The sequence below is a fragment of the Drosophila erecta genome, unplaced genomic scaffold, assembly GCF_003286155.1.
Source record: "Drosophila erecta strain 14021-0224.00,06,07 unplaced genomic scaffold, DereRS2 tig00000000-arrow-pilon, whole genome shotgun sequence".
Lineage (NCBI taxonomy): Eukaryota > Metazoa > Arthropoda > Insecta > Diptera > Drosophilidae > Drosophila > Drosophila erecta.
In genome coordinates this window covers 8,730,064-8,753,247 of record NW_020825194.1, presented here as the reverse complement: position 1 = coordinate 8,753,247, position 23,184 = coordinate 8,730,064, and the positions used below count along the sequence as shown (strand labels likewise).

General features: G+C 46.7%; 9 protein-coding genes across 10 annotated transcripts; 5 read left to right on the top strand and 4 right to left on the bottom strand.

The window, feature by feature from the left end:
• The first annotated feature begins 282 nt into the window (after positions 1–282).
• Positions 283–1,765, top strand: LOC6554161 (spaetzle-processing enzyme). Its single transcript, XM_001982083.3, has 4 exons — positions 283–413; positions 700–1,021; positions 1,064–1,309; positions 1,369–1,765. The coding sequence occupies exons 1-4, from the start codon at positions 341–343 to the stop codon at positions 1,763–1,765; spliced, it is 1,038 nt and encodes a 345-aa protein (XP_001982119.2). The 5' UTR covers positions 283–340.
• A 683-nt stretch (positions 1,766–2,448) lies between these two features.
• LOC6554160 (spaetzle-processing enzyme) lies at positions 2,449–4,255 on the top strand. Its single transcript, XM_026976743.1, has 4 exons — positions 2,449–2,556; positions 2,790–3,182; positions 3,440–3,749; positions 3,812–4,255. Exons 1-4 carry the CDS (start codon positions 2,481–2,483, stop codon positions 4,233–4,235), a joined length of 1,203 nt encoding a protein of 400 aa, XP_026832544.1. The 5' UTR covers positions 2,449–2,480; the 3' UTR covers positions 4,236–4,255.
• A 34-nt stretch (positions 4,256–4,289) lies between these two features.
• LOC113563885 (spaetzle-processing enzyme-like) lies at positions 4,290–6,171 on the top strand. The gene is made up of 4 exons (XM_026976732.1): positions 4,290–4,620; positions 4,851–5,246; positions 5,309–5,636; positions 5,693–6,171. Exons 1-4 carry the CDS (start codon positions 4,545–4,547, stop codon positions 6,114–6,116), a joined length of 1,224 nt encoding a protein of 407 aa, XP_026832533.1. The 5' UTR covers positions 4,290–4,544; the 3' UTR covers positions 6,117–6,171.
• A 166-nt stretch (positions 6,172–6,337) lies between these two features.
• Positions 6,338–13,346, bottom strand: LOC6554174 ((E3-independent) E2 ubiquitin-conjugating enzyme UBE2O). The gene is made up of 9 exons (XM_001982080.3): positions 12,601–13,346; positions 12,175–12,437; positions 11,907–12,111; positions 11,508–11,760; positions 10,714–11,443; positions 8,214–9,114; positions 7,168–8,128; positions 6,889–7,107; positions 6,338–6,832 (listed from the first exon to the last, which is right to left on the bottom strand). The coding sequence occupies exons 1-9, from the start codon at positions 13,015–13,017 to the stop codon at positions 6,624–6,626; spliced, it is 4,158 nt and encodes a 1,385-aa protein (XP_001982116.1). The 5' UTR covers positions 13,018–13,346; the 3' UTR covers positions 6,338–6,623.
• Positions 13,347–13,828: 482 nt separating this feature from the next.
• Positions 13,829–14,859, bottom strand: LOC6554173 (outer dense fiber protein 3-like protein 2). The gene is made up of 4 exons (XM_001982079.3): positions 14,760–14,859; positions 14,473–14,691; positions 14,227–14,413; positions 13,829–14,158 (listed from the first exon to the last, which is right to left on the bottom strand). Exons 1-4 carry the CDS (start codon positions 14,776–14,778, stop codon positions 13,894–13,896), a joined length of 690 nt encoding a protein of 229 aa, XP_001982115.1. The 5' UTR covers positions 14,779–14,859; the 3' UTR covers positions 13,829–13,893.
• Positions 14,860–15,043: 184 nt separating this feature from the next.
• Positions 15,044–17,610, bottom strand: LOC6554172 (chromaffin granule amine transporter). Of its 2 annotated transcripts, none has more exons than XM_001982078.3 (6): positions 17,266–17,610; positions 16,585–17,196; positions 15,821–16,422; positions 15,539–15,755; positions 15,359–15,483; positions 15,044–15,296 (listed from the first exon to the last, which is right to left on the bottom strand). In XM_001982078.3, the coding sequence occupies exons 1-6, from the start codon at positions 17,462–17,464 to the stop codon at positions 15,204–15,206; spliced, it is 1,848 nt and encodes a 615-aa protein (XP_001982114.2). In that variant the 5' UTR covers positions 17,465–17,610; the 3' UTR covers positions 15,044–15,203. The 2 variants fall into 2 exon arrangements, with proteins under 2 accessions (XP_001982114.2, XP_026837297.1); XM_026981496.1 differs by having other exon boundaries at positions 15,044–15,258.
• Positions 17,611–18,497: 887 nt separating this feature from the next.
• Positions 18,498–18,990, bottom strand: LOC113564847 (outer dense fiber protein 3-like protein 2). The gene is made up of 2 exons (XM_026983753.1): positions 18,843–18,990; positions 18,498–18,786 (listed from the first exon to the last, which is right to left on the bottom strand). Exons 1-2 carry the CDS (start codon positions 18,862–18,864, stop codon positions 18,566–18,568), a joined length of 243 nt encoding a protein of 80 aa, XP_026839554.1. The 5' UTR covers positions 18,865–18,990; the 3' UTR covers positions 18,498–18,565.
• A 234-nt stretch (positions 18,991–19,224) lies between these two features.
• LOC6554170 (glucosylceramidase) lies at positions 19,225–21,148 on the top strand. Its single transcript, XM_026982062.1, has 4 exons — positions 19,225–19,321; positions 19,380–20,386; positions 20,438–20,780; positions 20,841–21,148. Exons 1-4 carry the CDS (start codon positions 19,267–19,269, stop codon positions 21,104–21,106), a joined length of 1,671 nt encoding a protein of 556 aa, XP_026837863.1. The 5' UTR covers positions 19,225–19,266; the 3' UTR covers positions 21,107–21,148.
• A 170-nt stretch (positions 21,149–21,318) lies between these two features.
• On the top strand, positions 21,319–23,183 carry LOC6554169 (sulfhydryl oxidase 2). The gene has a single exon (XM_001982075.2). It carries the CDS (start codon positions 21,333–21,335, stop codon positions 23,013–23,015), a length of 1,683 nt encoding a protein of 560 aa, XP_001982111.1. The 5' UTR covers positions 21,319–21,332; the 3' UTR covers positions 23,016–23,183.
• Position 23,184: the final 1 nt, after the last annotated feature.

Below are 23,184 nucleotides of genomic sequence, written 5' to 3'. Positions count from 1 at the left end.
GAATACTCTTCATTGTATAAGTTATGGCACTCAACAAAATTCTGTAGGATATCTGTATTTCAAAATATAAATAACTTTAATTCCGTCAATCTTCAACTTACATTTGCAAGCGTTTCCGAAACTGCGGATAGTCATGTATGTAGATATAAACATATGCGTCTGATGCCTATGAACTAATCAGTAGCAAAGTTTCAGAATTGTCAGAAGATTGAATCATTTCAATAACGAAAAACAAAAAATTCAGTTTTCCCCAATTTCTTTATTTATGGGGTAAGAATCGCTTGGTACTTCCTTCTTTTTTCAATTTCATCTGGTGGCAGCTCGAATTCGGACGACTAGCATGTTGCTCCAATCGAAAGTTTTTATTTTGGTCCTTCTTCAGGGCTTTTTCTTGGCCAAGTTGGCCGAGTCTGGTAAGCATGAGCGGTGTATTTCAAGCTTAAGTTGGCATCCGAAGGTCCTGTTTTCTGCCTAATAATATCCTTGCAGAGGCAGTTATATTTTGAGTCAAAAGTGTGCATTGAGTCAGTCACCTAAAAAATACATGTCTGTCCGTCTGTTTTATTATAAATAATTAGCAAAATGCACAATAATAGCTGTAGTATCACTAATATTACACATACCAGACTAGCTTTGTTATAAAATTGTAAGGATACCCGCTCTTTCTATATGGCTTGGATCTATTTTTGGTATTTGCAGTTCCGATATCAAGCTGCCAAAAGGATGAGAAATGCACCAGACTGGTTAGATGCTCCCCGCTGATGAATATTTTAAAGCCCCGGGGCATGACACAGGCGGAGAAGGATGTGTTTGCCCACAGGCAGTGTGGCCTTGGCCCCAATGGACGCGAGTTGTTGCACAGGGTTTACGTCTGCTGCCCAGAGTTGGGTGACGTCCTGCCCAACAACCAGACCTGCGGACGAACGACGTCCGTACTCCGAAGTCCGGGTGCCGAAAACATAGAGATAAACGAATATCCTTGGATGGGAGTCCTGCTGTATGAGAATCGGCTGTCCTTCACGTCGGATCAACGAACGGGTTGTGTGGGCTCGCTGATCAACAGTCGCTATGTGCTGACCGCTGCCCATTGCGTGACCGGTGGATACTTGACCCGCAATGACCTGGTGGTGAAGAGTGTGCGGCTGGGCGAGCACAATACGTCCTCTAATCCCGAATGCGGTGGGCATAGCTGCGCTCCGCAACATCTGCAAGTGGAGGTGGAGCAGGTTGCAGTGCATCAGGGTTTCTTTTCGAGTGGCGGAACTTACCACTACGACATCGCACTTCTCCGACTGCGATTTCCAGTGCGGTGAGCAGCAATGACTTACATTCCAAAGCTATCATCTTATGGTCTAACAAACCCTCTAGATACACGAAACGGATCCAACCCATTTGCCTACCGGATGCCGGCACCCACTTACTGGGCCTAAACCTGCGAATCGCTGGCTGGAATCCAACTGAAAGCAGTCATCCGCTGATCACGAGCACGATCAAGGAAAGGAATCCACATTATTGCTCGAATACGTATCCCCACTTCCACGCCGCGTCCCAAATATGTGCCGGTGGTCAGCGGGAAAGGGACACCTGTGCTGGCATCTCCGGCAGTCCGCTAATGGGCATAATGGCACGCGGGCTGGATCAGTTTGCCTTTTTGGCAGGGATTGCCTCCTATGGACAACAGCACTGCTATGCTGCTGGTACTCCAGCTGTATACACAAACACTGGCCACTTTTTGGAGTGGATTAGGGCAAATTTGGCGCCCTAATTTAATTTAAGATGTGCAAAGTTAAAGTTACGATTTCATAGAGAAAACATTAGAAGTGGCGTGCGCCGCACTCCTTATAGAAAACAAATGCCGAATTACTTTAAATAGCAATAATGAATATCAAATGAATGAATAATGTAATTGAAATTGTAAAACTAATAATGAAAATTCCCCTAAGAGATTGCTTGCGCTATCAGCTTGACTTTTTTTTGCATGATAGTTTTTAGTCGCTGAGATAAATGTTTAAATGCTTTTGTGTGGATGTGTTTTTTTTTTGTTTTTACTCACATTGAAGTTGAAGCGGCATCCATAGCATAATAAGGCATCATGTTGCTGAAACATAGGTTGCGATGCACCCGAATTTATCGCTACATTTGATCCGTGTTGCTAGCAACTAACTATTAGATACATTTTCTGGTACGAGCGCCTTAATTTTAGTTGACATCTGAATTGGCTAAATAAATGCATTACTTTGCATTTCTTAATTGCCGGTCAAATATCATTTGGGGTTCTTAGCTACTAGAGCTCTTCGGGTTTGCCCAGTTCATAGAAATATAAAGTCGGGAAAAGGCCACCCATTTAATTAGATTTTGCATTGGTTGAAATCTATATTGTATTTACTTTCATGATAACCTCTGCTAATCACGGCCAATGCATCGGGAGGCGAACCGCCGGTCAACTGGGTTAGTATCAGCTTGGAGCCCACAGCGACCAGATGGATTCTACGGAACGGAATTTTCTGCTGCTGTCGCTGGTGGTCAGCGCATTATCCGTGTTGGTCCAACGATCAGGTGGGTAAGCGGTCCTATACTTGACCCTGCCGCTTGTAACAAAACAAAAAACAATCATTAAACATGTGTAAATAGAAAATATAAAATATATTAGATATCAATACATAGTTCGCCGGACTACGGATGTTAGTGAAAAATATTAGTTATGAAGTCCATCAGTAATGGCTTGCCTTTAATGGAATGCTTCAGAACCGGTTAGACTGCATCGTAAATCGCGCTCTTCTCTTCTCCAGGCGCGGCACAGATCACCTTTGGCAGTTGTACGCCCCAGCAGAGCGATGAGAGCGGCCAGTGCGTCCACATCACCAGCTGCCCCCACCTGGCCAACCTGCTGATGGTGGAGCCAAAGACTCCCGCCCAGCGAGTCCTACTCTCCAAGAGCCAGTGTGGCTTGGACAACCGGGTTGAGGGCCTGGTGAATCGAATCCTGGTCTGCTGTCCGCAGAGCAGGCGGGGCAATATTGCGGAACCGGAACCAACTCCTTCAACAGGGGATGCACTGCAGCAGGGCAATGTGCTGCCTGGAAATGACGTCTGCGGATTCCTCTTCGGTGATCGCATTTTCGGGGGCACCAACACGAGCATCTGGGAATTCCCATGGATGGTATTGCTGCAGTACAAAAAACGTAAGTTGATTATTTCTGCGCTCTATTCTAATCTTTTATAGGTGGGTTTTTTCAACGAGGTCAGCTGTGCTCATGCTTTAATCACATTTTCAAATCAATTTAAAGCTCAGTTTGTCGCTTCCCAAGGATGGGATCATTAAATAGCTGCGGCTCATTATAAGACAACGTATATACACATTAAACAATGATGTTATTATAATCTCAATACAATAGTTACAAAGGCAAAGCTTTTCATGTGATGCTCATGCTCCTTTTAGTTTTTTCTGAAACCTATAGTTTCAGCTGCGGCGGCGCTTTGCTCAATTCCCGCTACGTCCTGACCGCCGGACACTGCCTGGCCAGCCGAGAACTGGACAAATCCGGTGCCGTCCTGCACAGCGTTCGCCTGGGGGAGTGGGACACCCGTACCGATCCCGACTGCGCCACCCAGATGAACGGACAGCGCATCTGTGCGCCGAATCACATTGACATCGAGGTGGAGAAGGGCATCATCCATGAGCAGTATGCCCCCAATTCCGTGGACCAGCGGAATGATATTGCGTTGGTGCGCCTCAAGCGGAGTGTCAGGTGAGTGGATCAGAGTGCCCTCAAGAATACCACTGACATGGTCGTTTGTTTGCTTCCCGCAGTTACACCGACTACGTGCGTCCCATATGCCTGCCCACAGATAGTTTAGTTCAGAACAACTTCGTGGACTACGGCATGGATGTGGCCGGCTGGGGACTCACCGAGAACATGCAGCACAGTGCAATCAAGCTGAAGATCACCGTAAACGTTTGGAACCTGACCAGCTGCCAGGACAAGTACACGACTTTCAAGGTGAAACTGGACGACACGCAGATGTGCGCCGGCGGTCAGTTGGGCTTGGATACATGCGAAGGCGATTCCGGCGGTCCCCTGATGGTGCCCATATCCACAGGCGGCCGGGACGTCTTCTACATTGCTGGACTCACCTCCTACGGCACAAAGCCCTGTGGCCTCAAGGGATGGCCCGGCGTCTATACCCGCACGGGGGCCTTCATCGATTGGATAAAGCAGAAATTGGAGCCATAATAAATACATATACATGCTAACCATGTAAATATCGCAATGGAGATAGATTGGGGGTTGATCAAGTTTAGCGAGCACAACCGGTTGCAATTACATTGAACTGCTTTTCTCTCAGCAGATCAGCGGAGTCTAGTGGGTTGCCCATGTAATTTCCCATTATCTAATGGAAAAGTGGAGGAAAATCCCTCGGACTCAGCGCGCAATCTACCTTTGTTGCAATGCACATTTCACTCAACCTGTTATATACATCCAGATATAGAGATCCGCATCTGAGAGCTTGGTTAGTATCAGCTTGGGTTCTGGAGAATCGAGATGGCTTCTACGGAATGGAAGTTTCTACTTTTGCCACTGGTGATCGGCGCACTTTGCGAATGGGTCCAACTTTCAGGTGGGTGAGCTGTCATGGCAGCCATAAAGCGATATCGTTTTCAACTAGATATATGTACTTACAATTTTCAAATATTTTGAGTGACTTAAACATGTTATATGTATATCGCTTAATGTGCAGCATCAATGGACTTCAATGAGTGAGATCAGTTCCATTTTCCATAATATGTTTTCCATGATATTTTTGTATTGACTGAGAACCGGTAAGACTGCATCGCTCTTCACTTCCAGCCGCGGCGCAAATCACCTTTGGAAGCTGTGCTCCCCCAAAAAGCGAGGAGCGTGGCCAGTGCATCCACATCACCAGCTGTCCCTCCCTAGCCAAATTGCTGACTATGGAGCCAAAGACTCCCGCCCAGCGTCTCCTCCTCGCCAACAGTCAATGTGGGTTGGACAACCGTGCTGAGGGCCACCTAAACAGCACACTGGTCTGCTGCCCGCGAAGCAAGCGGATCGACAGCGAGGAGCCGGCGGAACCATCGCATCTGCCAGGAGATAAACAGCTGCCTGGCAATGTGCTGCCTGGAAATGAGGTCTGCGGATTTTTCTTCGGGGATCGCATTCTCGGGGGCACCAACACGAGCATCTGGGAATTCCCATGGATGGTATTGCTGCAGTACAAAAAACGTGAGCTGAGGTAAATGACCTTGTATGTTCATACCTATTCATGAATATTCTGTATCATTTAGCTGACGTCAACAAATCCACATCTTTAAATGCGTTTACTTTCAACTGCGGCGGCGCCTTGCTCAACTCCCGCTACGTCCTGACCGCCGGACACTGCCTGACCAATCGGGAACTGGAGAAGGCCGGTGTCGTCCTGCACAGCGTTCGCCTGGGGGAGTGGGACACCCGTACTGATCCCGACTGCGCCACCCAGATGAACGGACAGCGCATCTGTGCGCCGAATCACATCGACATCGAGGTGGAGAAGGGCATCACCCACGAGCAGTATGCCCCCAATTCCGTGGACCAGCAGAATGATATAGCTTTGGTGCGCCTGAAGAGGAGTGTCAGGTGTGTGGATGTGACAGTATGCCATAACGTATTCAACTTTGTTACTCTTTTACCAGCTACACCGACTATGTGCGCCCCATTTGCCTGCCCACAGGTGACCTGATCCAGAACCATTTCGTAGACTACGGCATGGATGCGGCCGGCTGGGGCCTCACTGAGAACAGGCAGCCCAGTCCGACCAAGCTAAAGGTGACCGTCAACGTTTTGAACCGCACGATATGCCAGGAAAAGTACAGCTCCTTCAAGGTGAAACTATCTGACACCCAATTGTGTGCCGGCGGCATGAAGGGTATAGATACCTGCGATGGCGATTCCGGCGGTCCTTTGATGGTGTCCATATCGACAGGCGGCCGGGATGTATTCTACATCGCTGGCATCACCTCATATGGCACTAAGCAGTGCGGGTTCCAGGGATGGCCCGGCGTTTATACCCGTACGGGTGCTTTCATCGATTGGATACAGCAGAAATTGGAGGCATAATAAATAAAATTGCTAGTTTATTCACATTTCTCGCATTGGCTAGCTTACAATATTACGTACATGATGCTGATTGGGGGACGAGGGCTGGACTAACTAAGCTAAGTTCCAGTGGAATGCCTACAAGGATTTGCGTAGGCCAGCGCTCACATTTGTCGGAACAAATTTGTTAGCTGGCCTGACAACGACAAAAATTGAAACTCACTGACATTACATGAGGCGGATCCGTTTAACAATTTATGCTTAGTTGCGCGCTATATATAATTCAGCTTTACATTTCGTTTCTTTTTGTGAACTAATAAGCAATAATCTTAACAAATTTTGTTTAACTAAAAGGCTGTTTGCCAGCAATATGAGCTGAGAGAAATTCGAGATTCAAAATAGGGGCTATAAAACGCTGACCCTTGCCGGGGGCCAGATCGGACTCCCAAAACGCAAGCGGCCAAAGTCTTGTGGTTCTTCTGATAGGCACCATTTTCACAGGCATGCGCTGGGCAGGACGAGTGGCGCTCAGATCTCCTCCGGAGCAGCGCGCGGCGCCGTTCCGGAGCCAGTCGCCATGCTATTTCGTTCATCCGTAGCCAGATTAGCTCCCAAGGCGGTCAGCTCGCTTTGTAGTTGGCCCAAAACGCCCTTGACCGCTACGCAAAAGCCTCGACTGCATGGCAGCAGCGGGAATTCGGGTAGCTCGCAGGGCGCCTTGTACTCGGCAGGCATGTCTAAGGAAAGGGATTATGAATCATCGCGCAAAACTGAGCAAAACTGGCAGACTCACCCTTGATGCTGGTTATACGTCGCCGCTGTGCCTCAAGGGAATACTCTGACCAGGCCAGCATGCGGCCATACAGCTCGCTGCCAAACTGTTTGAAGTGCTCAATCAGTTCATTGCGAAAGATGAGCGGCGGATTTTTCAACTGTTTCACCGTGGAGTGGGCAATTTTTATGATGGCCATCTCGTTGTAGACACGAGAGTTCTCATTGCCCAGTTGGGTGCCTGAAAATAAATGGAAAGATAATTATAAGTCCAATCACTGGCATATAAGCAGCACTTTACCTCTTTGCTTGTCGTAGCCTGCCTCATTATAGTAGGGCTCATCGACCAGTATGAGTCCCTGTATGGAGACGAGCACCTGGAGCATGGTGCTGCTGGCCGACCACATTTCGCTGTCGCGTCCCGACCATGTGCCCAGTAGCGACACACATACCTTGCCCCCCTCGTACAAGTTTGGATTGAGGCGCTCCGTGCAGTAACTGATGTAGTGACATACCGGCGGGCTCTTTGGGTAATCGCGCCCAATTTGAAAGTCGAAGAAGAATAGGGCGTTCTGGTAGGGTGTTCGCTTGGGACCCACCATCATTACAGATATTAGGTCCATGCGATCCTCGTAGGCACGTACCACAACGCCGTCAGGCAGCGAGCTCATAAGCATGTGATACTCCCGGTGCACAGCTCGCTGATACTGTGCCTTGTTGGCGGGGGTCACCTGGTTGCTAATGAAATGATGTGCAGCTGGTGCATTGGGCAGCACTTGGAAATTATTCTCGTTATTGGAGGGCGTGTTTGGTATTATTGAACGAGATGGTGAGGAGCAGGCCATGGGACTATCAATGGCCGGCAGTGACTCGGACAGCGCGTTAAGATTCAATGGCTGCTCCACGGCTTCCTCAACCCACATTGGATCGTCCTTGGTGGAGCCGCCATTGGCCGGTTCCGCTTCCAGGTAGATCGCCTCAATAGCTTCCTCTACTTCGCTCACCTCATCGTTCTCGTGCTTGTGATAGGAATTTGACTTGCTCAACGTCTCAGCGACCGCATTGCGGCAATTGGCCATTTGTTCCTTGATCAAATAACAGAACACTTCGCAGACGTCTGCATCGCGATTGGCAACCAATTCAATTTCACAATCATCCATTATATTTATTGTGGGTCGCTTTATGACCAACTTATTTTCGCTGTCTGGATTATTGGACTCGTCCGAGGTGATGTCACCGCGCGAGTGAACGCCAGAATCATTCTGCAAGTAAAAGATAAGTTGTAGTAATTATAGGTAAGTAATAGATTTTAAAAATACAATACTTTAATGTTTGTAGTACTCTTACCTTGGTACGATTACTAAACGCTTGGGCAATACTTTCACATGCGTTGGCGAAAATTTTGGTGAACTCGTTGCGATACTTTCTCACTAACGGGGGATCATCTGGTACCTCTTCCTCCTCCTCGTCCTCCTCCTCCTCTGCCTGGCCGTCTTGCTCCTCCGTGATCTCATCCGTGCTTTTTTTGCATAGAACTTCATCCATCTCCGTAGAGGATTTTCGCTTAGTAGGAGTGGATGATGACTGACCAGGCGGAGCCATCAAAACTAGGTCCACTTCTATCTGGAGCGTTGATGACACCTTGGGAACGGCGTCCGACGACTTGGGGTCGGGTTCCGCAAGGCCATGGGTGTCAGCACAATCGTTAGAGGCACCAGTTTTGCAACGCACAATGCCATGAAACTGGTATTCATCGAAAAAGTTAGTATTCAGCAAACGGTCTAGGGCACGGCAATTTTTGTACACAGCCAGCAGATCGTTAAGCACTTCCGCTTTGCGATTGGGATGTAGAACGCGGAAAAGCTTCTCTAGAAATTTCATTGCTCTCGTGGCGATATCAATGCCTATTAAAAGGTCGTCATCGTTGTCCATTGACGATTTGCGGCTGTATTCCGATTGAGTTTCCCAGGAGTCTTCGGATCCATCCGAATCGAACGCATCTTGTACATCCCCGGTGTGGTTGATCTCGAACAGATCCTGAGGGTAGCACATTGTAATATGCCCCTTTGTCCACCAAACACGCACTCGGCCATCAGGGTAGTTGTCGATCACCTGGCCAGCAGTTGAATTAACATCCTCACCCGTGAAATTGGACACTCGAATCACCATTGTGCCGGGTCGGTACTGATAGTCGGAATGATCCTTCAAATCATAAACGCTCAGCTCCTCCAATTCTTTAAACAAAGGACTACAAAGAAGAAAATGAATTACAATTAATATTGCTAAATAATAAAACAAGATAGAATGCTATAGTCGAGTTTCCCGACTATTAGATACCCGTTACCCAGCTAGTGAAAGTGCAAACGAGAAATTTAAACATTTTCTGGAACATCGGTAGAATACACAATTACATTTTTCAAATCAGAAAAATTACAACAAAATTTAGAAAAAAATACATTTCCAAATTTTAATGCAGTTTTTTAGAGAATTGCTCCAGAAATGTTTAGAGGTATGCCACTTTAAATTCCGATTGAGATTAGTTAAGTTATGGACTGCAGAACTTCAGCCTTGGGACATTTTTTAGTTTTTTTGAATTTCTACAATATCATATCAAAAAATTTACAAAAAAACTAAAAAAAATAAAATTCTAAATTTGAATGCAGTTTTTAGAGAATTGCTCCAGAAACATTTAGAGGTATCCCACTTTAAATTCCGATTGAGATTAGTTGAGTTATGGACTGCAGAACTTCAGCCTTGGGAAATTTTTCAGTTTTTTTGAATTTCTACAATATCATATCAAAAAATTTACAAAAAAACTAAAAAAAAATAAAATTCTGAATTTGAATGCAGTTTTTTGGAAAATTGCTCCAGGAACATTTAGAGGTATCCCACTTCAAATTCCGATTGATATTAGTTGAGTTATGGACTGCAGAACTTCAGCCTTGGGACATTTTTTAGTTTTTTTGAATTTCTACAATATCATATCAAAAAATGTACAAAAAAACTAAAAAAAAATAAAATTCTAAATTTGAATGCAGTTTTTTAGAGAATTGCTCCAGAAACATTTAGAGGTATCCCACTTTAAATTCCGATTGAGATTAGTTGAGTTATGGACTTTAGAACTTCAGCCTTGGGACATTTTTGAATTTCCACAACATCATAACATCAGAAAAATTACAAAAAAATTAAAAAAAAATAAAATTCTAAATTTGAATGCAGTTTTTTAGAGAATTGCTCCAGGAACATTTAGAGGTATCCCACTTCAAATTCCGATTGATATTAGTTGAGTTATGGACTGCAGAACTTCAGCCTTGGGACATTTTTTAGCTTTTTTGAATTTCTACAATATCATATCAAAAAATGTACAAAAAAACTAAAAAAAAATAAAATTCTAAATTTGAATGCAGTTTTTTAGAGAATTGCTCCAGAAACATTTAGAGGTATCCCACTTTAAATTCCGATTGAGATTAGTTGAGTTATGGACTTTAGAACTTCAGCCTTGGGACATTTTTGAATTTCCACAACATCATAACATCAGAAAAATTAAAAAAAAAATAATATTCTAAATTTGAATGCAGTTTTTTGGAAAATTGCTCCAGGAACATTTAGAGGTATCCCACTTCAAATTCCGATTGATATTAGTTATAGAAATGTACAAGACTAATAAAAAAGATAATCGAGGCGTTCATACAGACAAATGGACATGGCTAGATAGACTCTTGCTCCTGATCAAGAATATATATACTTTATATGGCCGGAAACGCTTATTTCTGCCTGTTACATACTCTTCAACGAATCTAGTATACCCTCTTACTCTACGAGTAACGAGTATAAAAAATGCACTCACATTGGATTTTCTACATTGGTGTAGATGTTGAACCACATGACCTTGGCTATGCGTTCATCGTGGTCCACGCACTGAATGACCCCGTAGTCTGTGGCTCCCGTACTGTTCTCGTTAGCTTTGGTCACAAAGTCGCCGGGAAAGAATTCATGGTTGTCCAAATGATGGATAGGATACAGTTGAGTTGAGTGAATGCCCGTCTCCACCGTGCCATCCTGCCAGACGACCGTCACCGAGCTGCAAACGACCAGCGTTTCCACCACGATTTCATCGCCATCTTTGGGAGTCGATTCCTTTTTGGTAAAAGGCGTAGAAATTAGTTTCTTGACAGATCGCATTTTTTTCTTTACGTGTCGCCTCTTAGCAGATCGCAACGTTATTCTGGGAGCCTGGACGCCGACACCAGCACCGGCACCGGCACCGGATGCAGCTGTGGTAGCAGCGGACGGAGCCTGTGCATCCTCGACAACCTCCACATCTTTTTCGGCAGTCTGTATGGACTCATCGATCTCATCCTCATCCTCGGATGTCAATATATCCTCTTTGCTGCGCTTAAACGACTTGCAACCGTTGTGAGCATGATCGCTTGCCGGTCGAGGAAGACGCATCCCGCTGAACTTGTTGGCCAGGCGGCGGAACTTTGGTAATCCGCTACTGGAAGCAGATGCGTTCAGTTTGCTGGCCGTGCGCTCCATTTTTTTCTGAGTTTGAAAAATGGGGATGTACTTCTCCGCTGTAATACATGGAATATATAGGTTTATTGTTACTTCTTAACACATTTCATTTTAACACCCTACCTTGCTCCTCTTCCCAGTCGGCGTATTTAACTAATAGATCACATTTTGAATATTTGAGGTAGAATCGATCGGGGATTTGCAGCACGTAGGACTCATAGATGCTAAGGCGCTTGACTTTGTTCAGTTCCTCACCCTTGATCGAGGTCTTTGGCTGCTTTAGAGGATCGCAGTCCGTGGCATTTTCGATCTTAGAGATTGTGCGGCAAGTCCAAGCCACATTGACATTGACAGTGCGTATAGATTCCACGGTGTACTGTATAATTAAGATTATTTTCAATTAGCGTTTTAAGTTATATTACTAAATAATATATAACTAATGCGAATGCAAAATAAAATAAAAGCTTCAATAGTATATGTGAACGAGCCATCTGAGACTACAGATCTAAAAAGGATACCTACCACAGCACGACCCTTGCGAGTTAAGGGAAGGGTAATCTCCGGAGTCAGATTCTTGATACGATCCGGAGGCGGCATGCGACCGACTACAATGTTTCCTGGAAAGTAGATATTGGGATTGAAGACCTCGCGGGCGCATTGGGACACAGCATCCTTAAACTTGTGGAAATCGTTGGAGGTGATCTCCACACGGGCACCGTTGGCGGATCTTAAGAAAGAAAAAAATTGCAAATTATGTTTGTCGCGGAGATAATGGGATTATGGGCATTACCTGAGCACAGCGCACTCGTCGACGTTGATGGTGGTGCCTATCCATGTGTCCATGCATACGGGCACATCACTGGTCCATTCGGATATCGGACGCAGTCGCTCGGCGGGCACATTTTTTATGACCATTTTGGAGCCCATTATCATGACATCGGCCTGCACATTAACATCCCGCACGTAGCCCGCCTGGCCAACCAAATCCTTTTGTCCTGGCAGACGCCTTCGCACCACATCGCCGGGCATAAGGGTGCGATCCGCCAGACCAATCTGTGTATATGCCACATGGTTGGGTGAGCCGATGGAACAAAAGAATAGAAGCAAACAAACACGTGTCAAAAGAACTTGAAGAGCAAACCCAAAACAGTTGTGAAAACAGTTATTTTTTTGGAGAGACCTTGAGCGTTACATAACCTCAATGGAGTTTACTCACCGACTGTTCCGTGTGCACCATCTCCTTGCCATCTGGATAGAAGGCCACACGCACCTCACCCTTGGACAAACCATCGTCCTCGTCGTCGGAGGACAAGGACTCGGTCGTTTCGGTTACCAAGCCGAATTGAACGCGACCACGGCGATCGATGCGAAAGACCTCGTCCTCGAAGAAGAACTGGCACTCGTTGTTGCCCTGGGTTTTCGATGGCACCTGGCCACCACCCGATCGACGGGAGTGGGAATTTCCATTGTGACGGCCCTCCTGATTGGGGGTCCTTGCATGATCCTGCGAGGAGTGTGGATTCGCCAGCGTCGGTGTCCGCGGAGCACCCTCCTCCATATCCTGTCTCTGCTCCTGCTGCGGTTGACCTGGTGCATCACCTGGAGTGGCCGCACCCGCCACATTGCTCAACATGTTACCAATCGTAAGCTGGGAACATGGAAGGCAAAAATTCAGTGGTCGAATTTTTGCGTGGCGAATATTTCTCCTCCTTTTATAGGCCACTAACAATTAAAAATTGCTATAATATTCTATGCCCGACGAGCCACTGACACACAAACACACAACTAATTTACGGACTGGAGCAATATATCAATTTTCTTGGCCAATTTCGCCAACTTCTTTCGAAAAACTATAAATAAAACAGACAAAATCTACAAACAAAACGAGAAACTCGGAGAAAAAGAATTTGTGACTGAAAAATACCGGAGTTAGATAAAATCGATGGTTCTCAGTTTCAGTAACATTTACCGAGCACTCGAACCATTATCTTGCTAACAGCGCTCTGTTAAGTGAGAACAACAACACTTGAAACTAACTAAGCAATTGCCCGCGAAATTGAAAAAATGTATGCAATATAAAAAACTACATAAAGAATTCTGCAAATAATACAACTCTTTCTTGGAATTCCAATTCCATTAAACAGTAATGCGTGTTTATTTGCCAGCAAACTCACCGCTAGGTTGATAAAATAAATGTATATTCGTTTTTTAATACTTCAAAAAAAAATGTTATTTGACAGAATGTTCAAGGACTACTGGGATTTAAGACATGTATGTATGTACATAGGCAAAGTAAATATTATACTTGGTTTTTTTTTATACATTTCTTCAGTTAGGTAACAAAATCCTGCCATTGTAAGAAATCATGGCGTTCTACACTGCCTACACTGAGAAAATCGCCTATGACTCAAAAATTGAAATCCCATAGAGCATAACTATAAAACTTGGCATCAAAAAAATTGTTTATTCACAAAAATTTTGGAACATTTCTTCTAATATTGCACTGGATCTACATGTTGTCACATCTAACTATCATCGGCGGAGCGAACTGGTGGTGGCGCACACCGAAGGAGTAGCCTGGTCCACTCTTGCCAGGACGATAGTACATGAGGTCGTAGTAGTTGGGTCCGGGACCGACATTCTCGCCCGGAATAGTAGTGCGCGGCTGCATTGAGTATATCGGGGCACGGGTCAGTTTGACATTGATATCACCACCACCATATGCAGCCGGACCCGGGGAATTCGTCTTGTTCAGAATCTTAGTTTGCAGTCCCCTGGGATACAAATAAATATGAGCAACTTGGCAAGGAAATAACTATGGTATGATTGGTATGGTACTCACATGCTATAGCTCGGGACTCCCGGACGAACAGCATTCACCTCGTACTTGTAGGCGTTGGGACCAGGACCATCCTTCTTGAAGTTAAAGTCCGTTCGCAGACCCATCGAGTAGGATGGAGCATTCACCCCCTTAAAGAATGGCCTATTGTGGACATCGTGGGCACCAGGACCGGGACTGCTACGCTTGTCTACGATGAAGCAGTTTAACCAAGAACTACCATGTCTCTAGCACTAGTGAAGTACTCACCGATGACGTTGGTCCTGGGTGCCATGGAGAACTCCAAGCCCTTGCTCGTGCCATAGCGCGTCAGCTTGTCCACTTTGTAGGCCCCGGGACCAGGACCCAGATCCTCACCAGGAGCACGGGTGCGCATGCCAAAGGAGTACTGTGGCATCCGCTGCTTGCGGTTATCGTGCTTATCATAGCCCACAGTGGGGGGCAGCATGTAGACGCCGGGTCCGGGGCCTTCGAGGAGCATGGAAGAATTCTCCCATTTATTCTCCCATTTTATAATTCAATGAATTTTTACTCACCAAAAGGTCGCACCGCCATTTTTTGTTAGTTTTGTGCAATATTAGAAAAATAAACTATTTTTTAAATTTTGAACCCCCAATATGAGGTGTTTGCCGAACGGATTCCAGTAGGAGAATGAGGCCTTCATAGAGCTCCACCTCTCAGCTCCAGGCGAAGTCAGATCCATGGCACACTTGTTATTGAAAAGGTTTGGCACCAAAATTCCCAAACCCATTGAAATAATAATTGCATAATACTTTTTAATCGGAAAATTTGATCATAAGAACCTAAGTTACTTCAAGACATGGTAAAGAGATTTTAGTTATAGGAGATTCGAGTTTGATCGGAAATTAAGTGGTTTACAAAAATCAGCTCCAAATATATTGCTTTATTGAGCCAAAGAAACGCCTAATTTGGACACTCAAGATTGCTTGAGATTTTGCTGGACAACTGGGCAGTACAGCTTATTCCACATCCATGGAGTTGTAAAGTTGCTTATACCTAGATCCCCGCCCGCTGCTTTGGAGCAGCATATCGTTATGCCGCTCCCTCAGCGCCTGTGGAACAAAAGCATATAAATAGTTAATAGTTTCAATGGAAAATATGAAAATTCGTGTACCTTTGGATCGTATTTCTGATGCAAGTAGACCAGAACTGGGCCGTAAATCATATTGAAAATGCCGACAATGCGCATCAGCCAGGCAAAGCCAAATGTTTGGGCCAACTCACCGCCAATCAGGGGAGCTATAAGATGATATTTATATACACTTTTGTTTGGAAACGGCCATTATGGACTCACCTAAGCAGTAGGCCAGGCTGACAGAGGTCTGCTGGATGGCATAGACTGTTCCGTAGCTGGACATGGAACTGCTGCCCTCACCCTGTTCCTCCTGCGAAAGTGTGGCGTCCACAAAGGTGGCCAAGAGTGGAACCAGTGCCGCATCGATTACACCAATGCCCAGGCCCAAGGCGAAATGGGGCATCAATAGCTGGGCAACCGTCGTGGCACTGGGTATCTGTAAAATTCAGAGTTATAATTGGTGCATACTCCCATTTATATTTTATAAATAGTGGCTCTCACCAAAATAGAGGCTACGCCCACCAGCAACAAACTGACACAGGACACCTTAACCTGGCCATATTTGTAGGCAACGCTGCCGAAGAAGTTCGTGCCCACAAAGTAGCCCACAGAGTCGGGAATGAACACGGTGCCCAGCTGCCACTTGTTGGGCTTTAGATACTGGATTAGCCAGATGGGCAGACAGGGCTCCAGCATGGCCATTGTGGAGGTGGAAAACCAAATGGCCAGTACAATGGCCAGGATCATTTTGCATTCGAGCAGCGTTCGCCACTTGGGACTATCCTCCACCACAACCTCCGGCTGCACAGTCAGATCCATGGTCAGGAGCTGGAGCCCCAAGCTCAGGAACATCAACGTGGAAAGAATGATGAACGGCGCCGATTTGCCCATTAGATCATACAGGATACCGCCAAAGGGATAGCCCAGCAGGACACCCAGCGCGATGCTACCCAGGATGATGCCCATCACCTTGGAGCGACGTGCCTCCTCCGGATAATGCTGCGCCACCAGGCTCATGCCGCAGATGTTGATGCAAGCGGATCCCACGCCCTGCACCGCCCGGGCCATCAGGAGTGCCCAGTAGGATTCGCCAACCGTGAAAACTGAAAGGTAGTAAGACAAAGATAGGTAGTTGGATTTCCAATGGTATTTGATAAATAAAATGAAATTGGAATAAGCCATTTTAATGAAGAAGTATTCATTTTTCCGCCTGATGAGGTGCCAATTGAAAAAGCAATCAATGCACCCAAAAATAGACCACTTACCCAGCGAGGAGAGGAGCAGGAAGAAGGTGCCGATGACAATGGGAAGGCGGTAACCAAACTTGCTGGACGCATTGCCGACAATCGGATTGAAAATTAATTGGACCAGGGCCTTCATGGCCAGCAGCAGGCCGATGGAGCCGTTCTCCTGTTTCAAGGTCAGCTCCTTGTTGTTGTTGTTGTTGCTGCTGGCGCTGCTCTCGTGAGTGGGCGGATTGCCGGGGGCCAGCTTCCTGTTCCTGCTCTTGTGCCCATTCCCATGCCCATGCCCATGCCCAATTCCAATTCCAGTGACATTAGTGCCGCCCGACTGGCCATCCGTCAGCTTTGAAGGCGATTGCATGGACGTGGAATTGTGCGTAGATGTGGTCGTGGTGGTGGTGGTGCTGCTGCTGGTGGTTGTGCCTTCCGTGGACAGCTGGAACAGGGTGAAGTTAACCATTGATTTGCCCGGTATCGGATGCTTGGAGATGTACAGATGCGGATGTGCGCCGCCGGGCGATTCTCCAGTCCGATGGCCGAGTTTTGAGATTGAAGATGTATCCTCCAGACTGAGCACCACTGCCGACGACGTATCCGCCTCCAGGCTGGCCAGATAATCCGGCAGGATGGGCACTGCAAGTGGGGAGGGAACGAAAAGGATCGTTTATTAACGTGCTTATCTGTAATTGATTTGGCCATTACCAATTACGGTCAGCAGCATGTTATCTAGCAGCAGGGCCAGGTACACAATCACGGCAATCAGGCAGCGATTGGAGGAGCCATTGGCTCCGGATGGTGTGGAGCTGCGTCTGCCGGAGGCATTCAGTTGCACAGCCGCCTGATTCTGCGACTCCGACCGGGAGTGTGGGTGTGTTTGAGCGCGTTTCGTTTTCTCCGACATGGCTAATTGGACGGCACACAGATAGCGCCAAATTAGGCTGCCATATGGCTCGCGATTCGCGCCACAAAGTATGCGCCCGAGTGTATCTACCCGGAGTGCGGCAACAACAGGTGGTGGTGCTGCCACAACGACGTATGTGCGAATATTGAGAGGCGGCGACAAGTTGCCGTTCCATTTTATTGACACCAGACGAACCGAGCCGAGTGAGCAGCCCGAACAGCCAGTTGGCCAAGTGGCCCGAAGGCAGCCCAACAGCCCAACAGCCCATCAGCCAGATGGATCCCACTCCAGGCCGTTCCATGCTGTTTGTGTTCAACATGGCTACATGGTGACCTCCAGGAGGGTATGTGGCTTTTTAAAAACATTTACACCAAATTAAAGCCCCCAGTTCGATGGTATAGATTTTAGATTTAGATTTAGCGCGGTTTAATAACTTAAATTCCTTATTTAAAACAAGAAAGTGCATTCAGGGGTTGCACTAGCAGAACCTTTGTATTGAACTGGTAATAGTTTTTGTTAGCACCAAACCCAGCCACACACACATGGCCTTAAAGCCTTAGCCATAACATGGGCTTCTCTATTATTATCGAAAGGTTGGTGAGATGGAGATTAAAGCTCCTGCTTAAAGAGCCGGCAAAACGAGTGCTTGCCTCGGCCCCGATAAGCAGGCTATGGACTTTTAGCCTTTAGTCACATTTTCCACTTCATTGCATCTCCTTTTTTCCGTTTAAATTTGGCCCCAACCAATTTGTGATGAATTTCTCGCTCTTTATGCTGAAAATTGATTTTGTAAAGGGGAGTGTGACAGCCCACCGATGATATTGACCTATTTACAGTCTATATATTTATGTGGCATGCAAAGAAATCTAATCCGTGACCAAATAGATAGCTTAACGAAATAATTGATAACACAGCACACCTGTCCTACAATTTAGCCATTTGCAGTCGCTAATCTATGCCCACTTGCGCCTAATACACCGATTAGGCAAATCGGGTAAATATTTCCACTTATTTGATTAGATAAACGAACAAGTCTTGACCACAGTCAGTTATATATATCCTATCCAAGCCACTTATATTTTAAACACATTCCTTAACCCACTAGCGACGACGATAAACAGTGTACTCTTCGGCCGCAGGACGTCCATATCGCGTTACCTTGCCCAGGTGATAGGCCGCTGGTCCTGGTCCTTCCAGTTTCCGGGGACTATTGCACGCCCTCGACGATCTGCCGAATGAGAACTGGGGACTTCGCTGCATCCGCTTGTCACAGTTCTTAAAGCCAAAGGTGCTGGGCAGATTGTAGGCTCCAGGTCCAGGTCCTAATGGATATGGAATGATAAAGAACAAAATTTGATGAAGCTCGAAGATTTCGCACCAAAAGATCTGTTACACGACATGTTCGATGGCTTTTTTAGGCAAGTATTTTGGAAATTTGTGAAAATTTTTGGAAATTTTGAAAATTTTGAAACTCTAGAAAGAGTTGTTTGCCGAACGGGATTCTACAAGGGAATGAACCAGACTTTCCGAACTCCCTTAAACTAAATGAAAAACTTAAAATCAAGGCCTAGCTGATGATGGTACTACATATACAAATCTCCGTCTATATATAACACAGATTACGGCCCTATTAGCCGGAATCATAATCTTTAAGACCAAATGGTCTTATCAGGCAACTACCCGCTCCTCGTCTTTAAGTGGGCCTCAAGTGGTGAGATTAACAGCCAACCTCCAGTTGTGTTTTCCAATTACCCAGGTGTCAGTCAGGTGGCAGAGATCGGAGTGAACGGTCTGTGGGAAACATGTTCGCCAGCAGAGGAGTCCTGGTGCTGGTAGTGCTTCTGGTATCGGCAATTGGTAAGTGGCCATAAACCCAACTCATAAACCGAAAGTCTAACTAAAATTGGACCTGCAGGTGGCCAATCGGAGTCGATTCCATGCAAGCTCAAGGATGAAAAGCATGGCAAAGTGTGCGTCTGCACGGCGGACTATTGTGACTATCTGGAGAACCCCGTCCTGACGGACGAAAATGAGTGGTTCCTGATCTCCAGCTCCAAGCAGGGACTGCGATTCTCCACAACCAGTGATAAATTCGGCAAGCAGGAGAAGATTACCGTGCAGGATTATGTGGAAGCCACCCAGGTGACCGCGAATGCAACTATCCTGTCTCGTCTGCTCGACCAGGTGGTGGCCAGTGCCTTTACCTTGGAGTCCCGGGAGAGTTCCATAACTCGCACGGTGACCCTGCGATTGGACCGAAGTAAGACCCACCAGAAGATGGTTGGCTTCGGTGGCAGCTACACCGGAGCTGTGGAGTATCTGGTGGACAACTTCAAGCGTTCGGAACTGGCCGACCATCTGTACAAGTCCTTTTACGCCGAGGACGGACTGGGCTTCAATCTCATGCGAGTTCCCATTGGCGGCTGTGACTTTGAACTGGAGGCCTGGTCATATGGCGAGGAGGACACCTCGCTGTCCGACATGGATGAACTGAATGCGCATGATGTGAAGCGAGTGGCGCAGATCAAGCGACTCATCGAGGTGTCCGGAGTGAAGAATCTGTTGGTCAAAGGAGCCGCCTGGAGTTCCCCGCCCTGGATGAAGACCAACAACCGCTGGACAGGATTTGGACGACTCAAGCGGGCTTACTACCAGACATGGGCCGATTACCACCTGCGTTGGCTGAGGCTTATGAAGAACAATGGCATTCCCATTTGGGCCATTTCCACGGGCAACGAGCCCTTGAACGGCATCATTTTCATGTACTTTGTTAAGTTCATGAGCTTGGGATGGACGCCACAGACCCAGGCCATTTGGCTGAACGATCATCTGGGTCCCACTATCCGTAACTCTGAATTCAAGGACATCATCCTGTTTGGCAACGACGATCAACGCTATTCCTTTCCCCATTGGTTCAAAATGGTAAGTACATGAAACTACAAAGTGCACATCACTTATCGCGAAACCTTCCAGATGAATCGCACTCGTCCAAACTCGATTGATTACCTGAATGGATTATCGGTGCACTGGTATTGGGATGAAATTTTTGGCAACAGCTTCATCGAACAGACCACGGAATACGCCCCCGACAAGTTACTGATTGTTTCCGAGTCCTGTATCGGGGATAAGCCCTGGCAGTCAGCTACTCCTCTGCTGGGAAGCTGGGAGCGGGCGGAGAAGTATGCCCGGGATTACCTGCTTAACATTAGGCTGGGCTTCCATGGCTGGATCGACTGGAACATTTGTCTGGACGAGATGGGCGGGCCCAACTACGTGGACAACACGGTGGATGCACCAGTGATTGTCAATACTACAAGTGGGATTCATTAGCACCACCATTTATTCTGCTTTGATTAATTATATGGTTTTCCTGCAGCATTCGAGCAGTTCTACAAGCAGCCCATGTTCTATGCCATTGGTCACTTCTCCAAGTTGGTTCCGGAGGGCTCAGTTCGTATAGATGCCGTACCAAGTAATATTAATCTGGACTCTGTTGCATTCCTGCGACCGGACAACAAAATCGCCGCCGTTCTCTTCAATAGTGGACGTGCCGATCTGGACATCACTTTGGTGGATAGTATTCGGGGTCAGTTCGTCGTCAATGTTCCGGCCAAGTCCATTCACACTTTGCTGTACAGTTGAAAGCATTTGAAATAAATAGCTTCTCAAGTTCTTTGAAATGCCCCCGTTTTTGTTTAATATTAGTAAGCCAATATCCGAAATGAGCTCTACCAAGTTCTCAGCACTACGTTACTGCTTTGAAAATTGCCATTTTCACACATTGGATGTGGTTCTCCAACCGAATCGAATCACTCCTAACTATCTGATCCATCAGTAGCATTTAACCAGTGGCCTGTATCTTTTCAAAATGATTCCAAACTCTACTCCGCTTCTCTTGTGCATCCTGAGCTTTTCCGCTGGACTCTCCGCGCTACTCTTCCATCCGGATGACAATGTGGAGCTGCTGGATGCTGCATCATTTGAATCCGCGCTTAGTGAACCAACGTCTGGCAAGCTGGTGCAGTTCTTTAACGGATTCTGCGAGGACAGCCAGAACTTTGTACCAGCATTTAGGAATCTTTCGCGCAAACTCTACAAGTGGCGACGAGTGCTGAAAGTCCATGTGCTAGATTGTGGAAAGGACGAAAACGAGCGGATTTGTAGCAGTTTCAGCATTCGCAAAACGCCCACACTACGTTATTTTCCACCGAGTTATAGGCGAGTGCCCGACGATCTGGGCACCGAGATCACTGACCGAAATCCCAAGGAAATAGAGTCGAAGCTGGCGCTAAGTCTTCAAAAATTGAACTACTTTAAAATGTTTAGGCGGCAGGACAATGTGACGCATATATTTCAAAGCCAGCAGCACGTGGAGTACATTGCATTCGTCTATCAAATGTGCCTGAGCCACTTTCTTCCACACCTGGAAACGGGCAACTCCATGGAGGAAAAGTATGCCTCTCAGGACGACTGCAATGCGGACAATCCAATAGTTTCGGTGATTGGAAGGAACACCCTTCTCGAGCTGCTGCCCTATAAGGAAGTCATTGTGCGGATCTTCGATAACCATGATATTTACAACACATTCGGCATATCGCCAGTGCCCAATTTGGTGGTTCTGGTAAACAGAGCTGGGAAACTGCTATTTCTCACACCCGAGATGGATAACAGCAGGGCTTATGTGGCTGCCATCAAGCAATTCTTGGTCTTCGTCGACCGTAAGCCCCAGAAACCGCTGCCCAAAACCACACCTGCCAACATAAGTGAAGTCTTAAGGCTCGAGATATTCCAGCAGCTCGCGCAACATCCATCTCGGGTCTATCGAGCCGATCTGGAACGGGCTATCAATCAAATCCTCAACGTGGAGCTCCCCAGAAGCCCGCACTTTGTGGGCACAAAACTAGTTGTTTTGCGGAATTTTGTGCGGCTGATACAGAACTCCAGTCCCTTGAAACCAGAGGCTCGGGAAAAGCTGACCGGACTGTATTATGCCCTGCGAGTGAAAAAGCAACTTTCTGGAGTTGGATTCAAGGACTTGCTGCTGAAGTCGATGAAAAACTACGTGTTTGATGGAAGGCAGTACGTTGGCTGCATTGCATCTCGTCCTTCCTTGCGCGGCTTCAGCTGCTCCCTGTGGATGCTGTTCCACTATCTCAGCGTGGAGTCGGAAAAGCTAAAGCCCAGATCCGTGCTGCTGGTATTTCTCGGATATGTCCGGTTCTTCATGAACTGCAGGGAGTGCAATATGAAGATAAGCGAGTTCAAAAAGCTGCGACCAATGGCACAAGTGACCAGTAACGACGAACAGATATTGTGGCTCTGGGAAGCCCACAATCATGTCAACAAGCAGCTGGCCGGCGACTCCACAGAGGATCCGAAGTTCCCAAAGATTCAGTTTCCAAGCGCAAAAGACTGCCCCCACTGCCGGCACAACCAGTCCGCGTGGCGCACCGATGAAGTGCTGAAGTATCTGAAGGCCATGTATACCCTGGGAAATCTTAGTTGGTTCGGAATGTCATCCGCAAAGTCGTACACCGCAATAAAGCGATAGTACGCTTACGATTTCCCTTCCAACTACAAACTTACGCAGTAATTGTTAAGACTAAAGCGAATTACATATATTTTAAAATGGCAAATAAATGCTTATATCTGGTTTTATAGCTCGTAGCCCCCCCTTGGGTTTGCATAACGTTGGCTTTCGATTGCGTGCGCGGATTTCC